Here is a 12508-nt window from a genome sequence, read left to right on the forward strand (position 1 = left end):
TAACAAACTAGTTAAAAACTTAAGGCCAGGTGTGATGGCTTACACCTATAATCCCAGAACCTTGGGAGGCCAGGGCAGGAGGATCACTTGAGGTCAGGAGTTCAAGACCAGCCTGGCCAACATAAAAAACATTAAAAAAAATTTTTTTTTTGTTTAAAGTTAGCCAGGCCTGGTGACACATGCTGTCTTCCCAGCTACTTAGGAGGCCGAGGTGAGAGGATCCTTTGAACCCAGGAGGTCTAGGCTTCAGCAAGATACGTTTGCATCACTGCACTCCAGCCTGGGAGACAGAGCAAGAGTTTGTCTCTTAAAATAAAATAAAAAATTTTATATATATTGAAAATGCAGAGACCTAGAAGATGAAAACAATATTGGGAAAGAACAAAGTTACAAGACTACACTATCTTTGTTCAAGACTTAACTATAAAGCTGTAGTATTAAGACAGTGTTGTTGGCATAGAGATAGGCATGTTGACCAATGGACACACTAGAGAATACACATGCAGTTCATTGGTTTATGACTTAACAGGAAAAGATGTTCTTTTCAACAAATGTTGCTGGAATAGAGGGAAAAGTGAACCTCAGCTCTTACTTCATACCATAAACAAAAATTCACTCAAAATAGATCATACACCTAAGTACAAACAGTAAAAATATAAGATGTCTGCAAGAAAATGGTATAATTGGACTGGGCACGGTGGCTCACGCCTGTAATCCCACCACTTTGGGAGGCCAAGGTGGGCGGATCACCTGAAGTCAGGAGTTCAAGAGCAGCCTGACCAACATGGTGAAACCCTGTCTCTACTAAAAATATAAAAGCCGGGCGTGGTGGCAGGCGCCTATAATCCCAGCTACTCAAGAGGCTGAGGCAGGAGAGTCACTTGAACCCAGGAGGCAGAGGTCTCAGTGAGCCCAAGATTGCGCCATTGCACTTCAGCCTGGGGGACAAGAGCAAAACTCCATCTCAAAAAAACAAAAAAGTCACTCATAAAAGAACAGGGTCAAAATGGCTTGAAATATTCTATAACCATAATCGGCATCATTTATCATCATTGCCTTAACTAAATTTGTGGTCAATATTGCTACTGGAGAGACACAGTAGCAGTTCTTTTTAAAATAATTTTCTTTGTTATAGTTTTCTACCTTTAGGAGTCCAGGTGTCTTTATGGGTCTTAATAGATTTCCATCATTAAATGATGTTTCATTTTTATAGAAGCAAGTATATATGCTTAAATGAATTTGTATGTTTTATACATTTATGTCCATTGTATATTTATATGTATTTTGAGTCATTGTGAAGGACCCATAAAACATAGTAGGGATCCAATTACTGGATTTTGATGAACCTTTGGTCATATAACTGAATTGGTAATAAATGGCGTTTTTTTGGGTATTTGGTTTTATCATTTCTATTTCCCCCTACGATTGTTCAATTACAACAGTATGAAATGTTAAGTTAGAGGACTCCTAACCACTAACTGCAAGTTTAAGCCTGATAATGCATGTTTAGTTTTTGTTTTTAATTTCTTTTTATCATTTTAGTAACAATGATGATGTTACGTTGATTTCTGTGGAAAGTCCTAATTTGACGACTCCAATTACATCAAATCCAACAGGTATCTTATAGCTGATTAGAATATGATCTATCAAGTTAGAAGGCCTTAAATCAATGTTTGCTTAAAAGTGAAAAATTGAATAATATCTTTTAATAAAATGAAAAATTTAAATGTACTCTCAAATCTTCTAACTTATATCATGGTTAATATTACCTAAATAAATGATTCTTTAATGTAATTGAGATTTCATTTTAACCTTCTATCTGTTTATGGCCTTTTTGTTTCTTTTATATGTTTAATGACTTTATAAGTTGTAAAACTACTTATTTTTAATCGTTTGCCCTGGCCTTTTGTTGATGGTAGTGATGGTTTGTTTTTTGTCTTTTTATTTTTTATTTATTAAGTTATCTTATAGTCAACTTAAGATTTAAAGTTTTTCTTGTCAGTCTGGGTGTGGTGGCTCATGCCAGTAATCCCAGTACTTTGGGAGGCCAAGGCAGGCAGATCAACTGAGGTCAAGAGTTCAAGACCAGCCTGGCCAGCAAAGTGAAACCCCATACAAAAATAAGCCAGGCGTGGTGGCGTGTACCTGTAATCCCAGCTACTCAGGAGGCGGAGGCAGGAGGATTGCTTGAACCTGGGAGGCGGAGACTGCAGTGAGCTGAGATCATGCTACTGCTCTCCAGCCTGGGCGACAGAGTAAGACTCCATCTCAAAAAAAAAAAAAATTAACCTTACATTTCCAATGATAACATTTCTCTCTCTGAAAAATAGCCATCTTGTTTGGCTCATAATCTGTTATCCAAAATTCCCCATTTTCATTTCATTTTCTACTATGTTAGAGTATTTGCATTGTAATTTTAAAGCTTTGCCTCCACTTATAGCTACTTACTTGTCCCCACAGTTTGGGCTGTTAAGATTGTGGATCAGAATTACAAAGGATGTTAATCATTTATCTTAGGCTTCCTACTGGTTCCAGGAAGGGCGCTTCTCAGCCATGTCAGGCAGTTGTAGTCTAAAGATACTGTGAATTAAAAGTACGTGCATTTCCAAGTGTATTTTCTCATGCAAATTTCTAGGTAGAAGGATTTTCAAAAAAAGAGTTACTAATATAGTTGCAAAGTTACAGAAAGAAAAAATGGTTTGACCCAAAATTACATTTAAAAAAAAAAAAATTCATTCAGTCTTTGGAATAGGTAGTCAATTGAGTTACTTTTTATCACTATATAATTAACAGCTAATTAGCATCCCCATTATTTTGTTTTAGCATTCATATTTCACAAAGCCCATAAATACTGTGTAATCAATTTGTCAAATGTCTCATTTCTTTCAGATACCAGAAAAACTACATCAGGAAATTCTAGCAGTTCTCCTAATGCTGAAGTTACGGTAAGTAAGAAATGCTAACTCTGAATATTGTTCATTTAAACATGTTAGTTCTAGGAACTTCAGTGTTTGCTACATCTTGGATGATTTAGTTTTAGTCCAGCTTACACATTGAAAAGCAGACAGCTAGTGATAGGCATAATTCATAACGATACTCATTTACCAAATTCATGTACATTCTCCTTAGTCTTATTCTCAGAAACCATATAGTATTTTATAAGAACTTTTTAATAGTAGAGTTAAACCACAGGAAGCTTTGAGATGTTCATCTCTAGTTTCTGAATGGTAATTTGAAATTACCTTTAAAATTACCAAATTTTTCTGAATGGTAATTGAAAATTACCATTTAAAATTACCAAATGTTTAAGTTTTTAAAAACATTTTCAGCTATTAAGGCAAAGCTTTATTATTATTTATAATTTTTTTAGGCTGTACAGAAGAAACTTGATTTTATAATTGATTTGACAAAAGAAGGCCTATCCAACTGCAATACAGGTAAAATGATTTTTTAGATCTTTCTTTTTTAAAAAGGCAGGAAGGGCTTACTTATGAAGTTTGTTTTAATATGTTAGTGTGCAGATGTTTATATCTCTATGCAGTTTTAGCACATGTGCACATTCAGGTAACTGCCATCACAGTCAAAGTACAGAACCTATAGCCACAAGGCTCCTTCGTGCTACCCCTTTATACTCACACCTTATTTCTGCCCCAGTCCCTGGCAAACACCAATCTGTTCTGTACTGTAACTGTTATTTCACAAATTTATATAAATTTGGTAATGCAATATGTGTTCTTCTGAGATTGACTTCTTCCACTCAGCATAATTCTGAGGGTCATCCACATTGTTGTGTATCAGTAGTGTGGTCCTCTTTATTGCCAAGAGTAGCCCGTGGTGTGGATGCATCATAATTTGTTTATTCATAAACCCACTGAAAGACATCTGGCATGTTGGGGACTTTTACAAATTTCTTTTCTTCCCGTGGTACATACTTTTTTCCCTAACCACAACAATAGCTACTGAGAGGACGCACAGACAGACAGAAACTGGGATATAACATGAAAATGTAGAGGGAGAGTGACAACAGTGTCTGTCTTTCACAGATTTAAGGAAGAAGAAGTGAAATACAATCATGGGGCTGGGGATCAATTATAAGGTCTCATTCAAATTTAATGAGAAGTATAAACCCACATATCCAAGATGTTTAATAAACTCCAGGATAAACGCAAAAGAAGTCATACCAAGACATATCATAGTCAAGTTTCTGAAATCCAGTGATAAGGAGAAAAGTGAAGATACAATGTAGGTGAAAGAACAGAGATTTCACAGGTTTCTAGGCTAGAACAACGCAAGCCAAAAGACAATTGAATGACTTCATTAAAAGGATGGGGGAAAATAACTATCAACCTGTAATTCTTCATCTAGAAAATATGTCTTTCAAAAATGAAAGCAACTTTGGGAGATGGGTTCAGGAGGATGGCTTGAGGCCAGGAGTTTGAGACCAGCCTAGGCAACATAGCAAAACCCCATCTCTACAAAAATAAGAATAAATAAAGCAAAATTAAAATTTTTCAGATCAACAAAATGCATTGCCAGCAGACTTTTGCTATCAGAAATAAAGGAAGTTCTTCAAGTGATAGTAAAAGATACCAGATAGAAAGGAGATCTACACCAAGGAATAAAACTGTATTATAGAAGTCAGTAGATGAAAACGGTAGTGCAAAAGATAGTCACAGGATTGAAAGTATGCTGTTATAAGGCTCCGAAGTGAAGTGGTGTCATGTTGTTTGAAGCTAGAGATATACATGGTAATGCCTAGAGCAACAGTTTTTTCTTTTACATAGAAGTAAAGCTAAAAACCAGTAGTGCAGATAAACGGAATTTTTAAAATACCCAATCTAAGAAGCCAGAAAAAAAAAAGAAAAAGAGAAAGAACAAACAAGACTAATAGAGAACAAAAGGCAAAATGATCAATTTAAACCTGACCACACTGATAATAAATATAAATTGTCCAAACACTCCATTGAAAAGCATTGTTAGACTGGAGAACAATACAAGTCTCAACTGTGATTACCAGAGATGTACTTTAAAAAGGAAATAAACATTAATTGGGTTGAAATGAAAGTCCTGTCTTGTCTCTTATTATCATAAAGTTGAGCTTCTATTGCAGTCTGTTTTAATTTGCCAAGGGCCTGTTGACTTACTGCTTTGAAAGAAGGAATATTATTTACAAGAAATGATATTTGCTAGGATATTTTGAATATTCAGCTGTTGGCTAAAAATTTAAAGGTTATTTGTATTAGTTCTTAACCTACAGATTATAATTTTACAAATCTGTCTCTTAAAGCTAGTACAAAAGAGCTGAACAGACTCTCTAAAATAATAAACTCATTAATTCTTCTAGGAAGGTTTTTGTAAAAATACCAGTAAATAAGGGACTAACTCTGAAACAACAGTACAGAATCTTGTTCATCTTTGTCAAAAGAAAAATACAAGTAAAATAAATTTCATTTAGAGGATTCATAAAATGTATTAGTTATATCATAGGATATAAAGGATCTAAAATGGGTTTTAACTGCTTAATTCTGGGATTTTTAGCTACCCAGCTTTCACACTTTCCAATATAAACCCCCTTTTCTTAACCACCCCTGTATTTACTCTCCCCAGTTTGTGTGTGTGTGTGTGTTTAACTTTATGTTCTGGTGTACATGTGCAGGATATGCAGGTTTGTTACATAGGTAAATGTGTGCCATGGTAGTTTGCTGCACCTATCAACCCATCACCTAGGTGTTAAGCCTGGCATGCATTAACTGTTTTTCCTGATGTTCTCTCCACCCCTGCCCTCCCCCAACAGGCCCAGTGTGTGTTGTTCCCCTCCCTATGTCCATGTGTTCTCATTGTTTAGCTTCCACTTATAAGCGAGAACATGTGGTGTTTAGTTTTCTGTTCCTGCATTACTTTGCTGAGGATAATAGCTTCTAGCTCCGTCCATGTCCCTGCAAAGAACAGGATCTCACTTCTTTTTATGGCTGCATAGTATTCCATGTGTATATGTACCACATTTCCTTTATCTAGGCTATCATGGATGGGCTTTTGGGTTGATTCCATGTCTTTGCTATTGTGAATAGTGCTGCAGTTAACATATACATGCATGTATCTTTATAGTAGAATGATTAATATTCCTTTGGGTATATACCCATTAATGAGACTGCTAGGCCAAATGACAATTTTATGATGAAATCATCAAAAGCAATTGCAACAAAAGCAAAAATTGACAAATGGGATCTAATTAATTAAAGAGCCTCTGTACCACAGAAGAAACTGTCATCAGCAGACAGACAACCTACGGAATGGTAGAAAATTTTTGCAATCTGTCTATCCGACAAAGGTCTAATACCCAGAATCTATAAGGAACTTAAGCAAAATTACAAGAAAAGCAACCCTATTAAAAAGTGGGCAAAGGGACGGGCGCAGTGGCTCAAGCCTGTAATCCCAGCACTTTGGGAGGCCGAGACGGGTGGATCACGAGGTCAGGAGATCGAGACCATCCTGGCTAACATGGTGAAACCCTTTCTCTACTAAAAAAAATACAAAAAAACTAGCCGGGCGAGGTGGCGGGCGCCTGTAGTCCCAGCTACTCAGGAGGCTGAGGCAGGAGAATGGCATAAACCCGGGAGGTGGAGCTTGCAGCGAGCCGAGATCCGGCCACTGCACTCCAGCCTGGGCAACAGAGCAAGACTCCGTCTCAAAAAAAAAAAAAAAAAAAAAATGCGGGCAAAGGACATGAACAGACATTTCTCAAAAGAAGAGGTACATTTGGCCAACAAACATGAAAAAAAGCTCAACATCACTGATCGTCAGAGAAATGCAAATCAAAACCACAGTGAGATACCATCTCATGCCTGTCAGAATGGCGATTATTAAACTCAAAAAACAACAGATGCTGGCGAGGATATGGAGAAATAGGAATGCGTTTACACTGTTGGTGGGAATGTAAATTAGTTCCACCATTGTGGAAGACAGTCTCAGTGATTTAGAACTGGAAATGTTTTTTTTTTTTTGAGACAGTCTCACTCTGTCCTCTGTCATCCAGGCTAGAATGCAGTGGCTTGATCTCAGCTCACTTCAACCTCCGCCTCCCAGGTTTAAGCAATTCTCCTGTGTCAGCCTCCCGAGTAGCTGGGACTACAGGCATGCACCACCACGCCCGGCTAATTTTGTATTTTCAGTAGAAATAGGATTTCACCATGTTGCCCAGGCTGATTTGGAACTTCTGACCTCGAGTCATCTGCATCCTAAAGTGTTGGGATGACAGGCATGAGCCTCTACGCCCGGCCTCCCCAGTTGTTTTGAATCCATTCTTTTACCTACTTGTACCTTCTTCCCTCCCACCCACCCACATTTTTCCTATTCGCCTCCTTTCTTCTTCTCACCATCTATTTTCCTTTCCGTTTCTCCTCCTTCCCCTCTTCTTTTCGCCACTCCACATTTTATACCTAATTCCTTCCAGATGAGCACAGACCTCATTAGTTGAGATTTCTTTCATCCCAACCCACATGATTTTTAGTTTGAATTCCTAAAACTTGGGTATAGATTATAAATGGCTCTGTGTTTGAACATCTTTGTTGGCCTAACTAGAAAATTTGCCTCTAAGATCATTGATCAGAGGTCTCTGTCCCATGTGTAAACATATCTGGTTCCCACTTACACAATGTCTAAAGTGTTTACCTTAAGCAGAATTTTTGTCACCCTAAAAATTTTGTTTGGTACCTCTGTATCTTGAACTTTAACTAAAAGTGTATCTTCATAATTGAGTTTTATAATTGTAATTCACATTTAATTATCACCGAAGATGTAAACTATATCTTAAAGGCTATGGAGTTGATTATTGCAAATAAAATTTACTTCTTAAACCTTGTGTTGTTCACAGAAAGTCCAGTATCCCCCCTGGAGTCACATTCGAAAGCTGGTTCAAACTCAAAAGAAACAACCCCATCGGCACAAAATGCAGCCCAGGTACTGATTCAGAGTGCTCTGTAAGGGATCTTTATTTCAAATTGAGTGAGAAGTACCTATCTTACTCTTGAAGAAACATTTGGGTCACATTTCAGCTTAGAAAACCATTTAATATGCTGTTGTTAATCTACTTATTTATACAATTAAAATCATTCAGTTGAGTTTTACAGAAGCTACAGAAATTAAAACAAATACTTTTTTTAAATTGAACAAATTGGAAAAGAAGCAATAGCCATTGTTGATGAGGATGGGAGGAAAAGGGTGTTCTCATACACTGACACTTTTTTTCTTTTTTTTGACTCCAAATCTTGCCCAGACTATACCGAATCTTGCCCTGCCGCCCAGGCTGTAGTGCGGTGGTGTGATCGTGGCTCACTGCAACCTCTACCTCCTGGGTTCAAGTGAGTCCCCTGCCACAGCCTCCCGAGTAGCTGGGATTACAGGCGTGCACCACCGCCCAGCTAATTTTTGTATTTTTAGTAGAGACGGGGTTTCGCGATGTTGGCCAGGCTGGTTTCAAACTCCTGACCTCAGGTGAGGCAACGCACCCAGCCACGCTGACACTTTTCATGTAAATTAGTACAGTGTTTGAGAACTCAATTTGGAAATGAGATGGAATATTTATCCCACATGTCTGGAACCTAACCCATTCTGGATTATTGACATTCCAGCATATAGAAATCTTAAATCCAAAAGAGAATTATGCTTAAAGGACTGGATCCAGCCTCACATATTATTGAAATATCCTTTTATTATTTTGATAAATGGATTGAAGAATGGGAAGTATATATTTCTGCAACTGCAGTTAACCACTTTAAAAGCTGTACTTTCTTACAATTGTGTTTTTAGGTTCCTCAGTCCTTTGAGCACCTGCCACCTCTCCCAGAACCACCAGCACCACTACCTGAATTAGTAGACAAAACCCGAGACACACTTCCTCCCCAGAAGCCTGAGCTCAAAGTGAAACGCATTTTCAGACCAAATGGCATTGCCCTGACTTGGAATATAACCAAAATCAATCCCAAGTGCGCTCCTGTAGAAAGCTACCACCTCTTCCTGTGTCATGAGAACTCCAATAATAAATTGATCTGGAAGAAGATTGGAGAAATTAAAGCTTTACCACTCCCCATGGCCTGTACTTTATCTCAGTTTTTAGCTTCCAACAGATACTATTTTACTGTCCAGTCAAAAGATATTTTTGGACGATATGGACCATTCTGTGATATAAAATCTGTCCCTGGGTTTTCTGAAAATCTTACCTACAAGAGAGGTCTTTAATAATTACATATTATACTACTTTTTTTTCATATTTGTTTGTTTACAATGTTACTGTAATACTATTTGCCGTCGTAAAAGGCCAGCTCAGATTGTGAGCCCTTTCTATTGGGACAGTCCTCTTCTATATGTTGTAAGTGGCCAGTAATTTGATGAATTTCTGGTTTGTATTAAATATGTCCTTCCAGTGGATAAGTTCTAAAACATATGCTGTCTTGGTCGCATGTTGCTGAGGTGTGTTGTGAACAATACCTTTGGTGACTGTGGAACTGCTGCTTCTATCAGAAGACCTAGGATACAAGCAGCCACTGTTTCCTCCATTAACAATCAGCTTTTAGTGACCTGCTGTGGTCAGCATAGCTACAGGAAAAGTCAGCCCTTGACTGAGGGCCAGATCATCCCTGGAGTGCACCTCTACCAAGATTTTATGAAAAGATGACATGTTGGACTGCATAATAAAAATTAATATAAAAATTTAAAAAAAATTTTTTTTGAGATGGAATCTTGCTCCATTGCTCAGGGTGGAGTACAGTGGCACAATATCAGCTCACTGCAACCTCCATCTCCCAGGTTCAAGCAATTCTCCGGTTTCAGCCTCCCAAGTAGCTGGGACTACAGTAGCTTGCCACCACACCCAGCTAATTTATTTTTAGTAGAGATGAGGTTTCACCTTGTTGGTGAGGCTGGTCTCAAACTCCTGACCTCAGGGGATCCACCCGCCTCAGCCTCCCAAAGTGCTGGGATTACAGGCGTTGAGCCACCACACCTGGCCAAAAACTAAAAGATTTTATGAAAAGAAATGGCTTCCCATTCTATTCAGCTTCTAAGTGGGCTATTCATTTGTGCCCCTCTTTTTTGTTTTGTTTTGCACTATGTCAATCATTTGGGGAAAAAGCCTGGAAGTCTTTCCTGAATCTGTAGACATAATAAAATTGGTGTGCTGTGTATACAAAAACATAATAGTATCTCTCATGAAAGCATTACCCAACCTACTGTTTGAGTTGAGAATGGATTTGTCCACCTTAGATGTGAGGCTTTAGTTTGCTGATTTCCTAAATACTACCCTTTGATCATTTCCTGGCTGCCATCCCAGTACTAAGGGGCTCAGATGTGTCTTGTGCCCACCTCTTCCTGAGAAGAAGTGGAGCTGTGACTAGTATAAGCAGCCCAAGAAACTGAACAGGACCCAATGGAGGCAAACTTGAGAAAATAACTGGGATGATAAAAAATAAAAATCCCAACTGTTTGTAAGTTTGAAAGAGGGGCATTCTTTCCTGGTACACGGTGAAAGTTCAGGCTCCAGAGGCTCAAAACAGGGAATGGTTTTCCTTGGCATTTTGTAAATGCTCTCACACCTGCAGTAATAAAGCTGTTATTTTCTGCAGTCTTCTATGTCTTTATTTTTAAGAAAATTACTGATTCATCAGAGAAACTGCCCTGTGAGTTCCCATTTCCTGCTCAGAGCCACCCTGGGTGAAGATTTCACCCTGGGATTGTCATGGACTAGACATTTACTCATTGTGAAGCCCAAAGATGCAGCCCATAAACAAGATTTTGGTACCCATCACCAAGTGAACCTACATCTGCAACCATTGGGCCAACTGGAAAGATGATCGATGCTCAAGTCTCTAGCAAATGAGCCTTTATGTTCAAAGGAGGAGGGAGGAAGGCTGACAGCAAACATCTTAGAGGTGGTACCTCAGAAAGCATTACTGTTTTGCCTTTTGGAGAGGCAGGGGCAAGATCAACTGTTTGTTCATTTGTTTCTGAGATAGGATCTCTGTTACCCAGGCCGGAGTGCAGTGGCACCACCATCACTGTCCCTGCAGCCTCGACTTCTTGGGCTCAGGTGATCCTCCCGTTAGCCTCTCAAGTAGCTGGGACTACAGGTGTGCACCACCATGCATGGCTAATTTGTTTGAATTTTAGTATTGCTGAGGTCTCACTGTATTGCCCAGCCTGGTCTCGAGCTCAAGGGATCCTTCTGCCTCAGCCTCCTAAAGTACTTGGATTATAGGCAGATCCTCAACTGTTAACACATCAGTGACACCAGGAAGGAGCTAGCCAGCCTAAGGACAAAAAAGTCCTGCCAGTAACACAGTCACACAGTACAGAGAACCCACACCCTGACCCCACCCTATGAAACGCTTCCTGTACTTCCAGTGGCAAACCTTTATACCTTCATTAGGTAACAGAATCAAACTGAGTAATGACTGAAAATTGAACACATTGAGAAAAGGCTATGGAGTGGCCCAAGGAATTACCAGGAATCCTAGAGACTCAAGGAAAAAATACTTTGCAACAACCCAACCAAGTTTCAAACCTGATAGAGTTTATGCAAGTCACAGTCTACATAATGATATGTTAGACATTTTATGCTGATTTTAAAGATGGAGAGACAGACCCAGAGAGCTTAGGAGACTGGTGCAAGGTCACAGAGGCCCAGGGAATAATTACAGCCGGGATTCAAAACCAGCTGCATGGTTCTGATGCATGCTGTGTACACCATGCTCTGCTGTCTGTGGGAACTACACTGAAGGAATGGTTAGAATTCACGCTCTGCTGCCTTGTGGCTCCAGATTGAAATCCCAGCATCTGATTGGCTTATCCTAGGGCATACATTCAAGTTGCAAGGTGAATTGGAGAAGCAAACCTCTGGTATTTCTAATCTTCAGTGAGAGGTGTACACAAGGTAAGTGTGGTGGTTCTGCACTGTGTCCCGTAGCTAAGCTAGAACTACCTACCCAGATTTTCCTTCCCTGGCTGGTTCAAGGTTAGCATTGATCACAAGACATGCTGAGATTTGAAGAGCAGAAGTGAAATGGCATCACATGTCTTAGGTTCCGAAGGGCAGTGCAGGACATCAGAATGAGGCAGCTGATGTGTGCTGTTGCTGATCTGCGAGTTGATAGACCTGCAGCTCCTGCGGCTGCCATCAAAGCCACCTCTAGCCTATCCAAGTACAGGACACGTATGGGTGCTGCTGTGTGTTTTTCCCACAGCCCATTATTCCCATGGCGTCAAGGTGGGATTGGTGACACAGGCTCCAGTTTGTACTTGGTCCCAACCACATCCATCCTTTCTCCCCAACAGCTTGCCTGGCTGACTGACGGTGACTCCAGGCTTCACAATAGACACAAAAGGAACAGTTTGTGTAGACCTCTCTACCAGCTCTCATGCATAGGAACAAGTCTAACTCCATGAGAGATAATGCCTTGTTGAATACTATAAGTTCTAACTTTCTCTTCAAACAATCAGTATGTCAGTATATTCAGTT

At 39.3% G+C, this 12508-nt stretch overlaps 1 protein-coding gene across 2 annotated transcripts in view; it reads left to right on the forward strand.

Moving 5' to 3' along the window:
* The window catches only part of ATF7IP2 (activating transcription factor 7 interacting protein 2), a 52109-nt gene extending 41494 nt beyond the window's left edge, over positions 1 to 10615 (forward strand). Inside the window, exons 7-11 of one of the 2 annotated variants that reach the window (XM_023231136.2) lie at positions 1543 to 1616; positions 2890 to 2945; positions 3371 to 3437; positions 7871 to 7956; positions 8806 to 10615. In XM_023231136.2, coding sequence (XP_023086904.1) covers positions 1543 to 1616; positions 2890 to 2945; positions 3371 to 3437; positions 7871 to 7956; positions 8806 to 9234 — 712 coding nt within the window. In that variant the 3' untranslated portion in view covers positions 9235 to 10615. The remainder of the gene's footprint in view (positions 1 to 1542; positions 1617 to 2889; positions 2946 to 3370; positions 3438 to 7870; positions 7957 to 8805) is intronic. The other variant, XM_023231137.2, reaches the window with a different exon arrangement.
* The last annotated feature ends 1893 nt before the right edge of the window (positions 10616 to 12508 follow it).

This window comes from Piliocolobus tephrosceles, chromosome 17 (genome assembly GCF_002776525.5).
Source record: "Piliocolobus tephrosceles isolate RC106 chromosome 17, ASM277652v3, whole genome shotgun sequence".
Lineage (NCBI taxonomy): Eukaryota > Metazoa > Chordata > Mammalia > Primates > Cercopithecidae > Piliocolobus > Piliocolobus tephrosceles.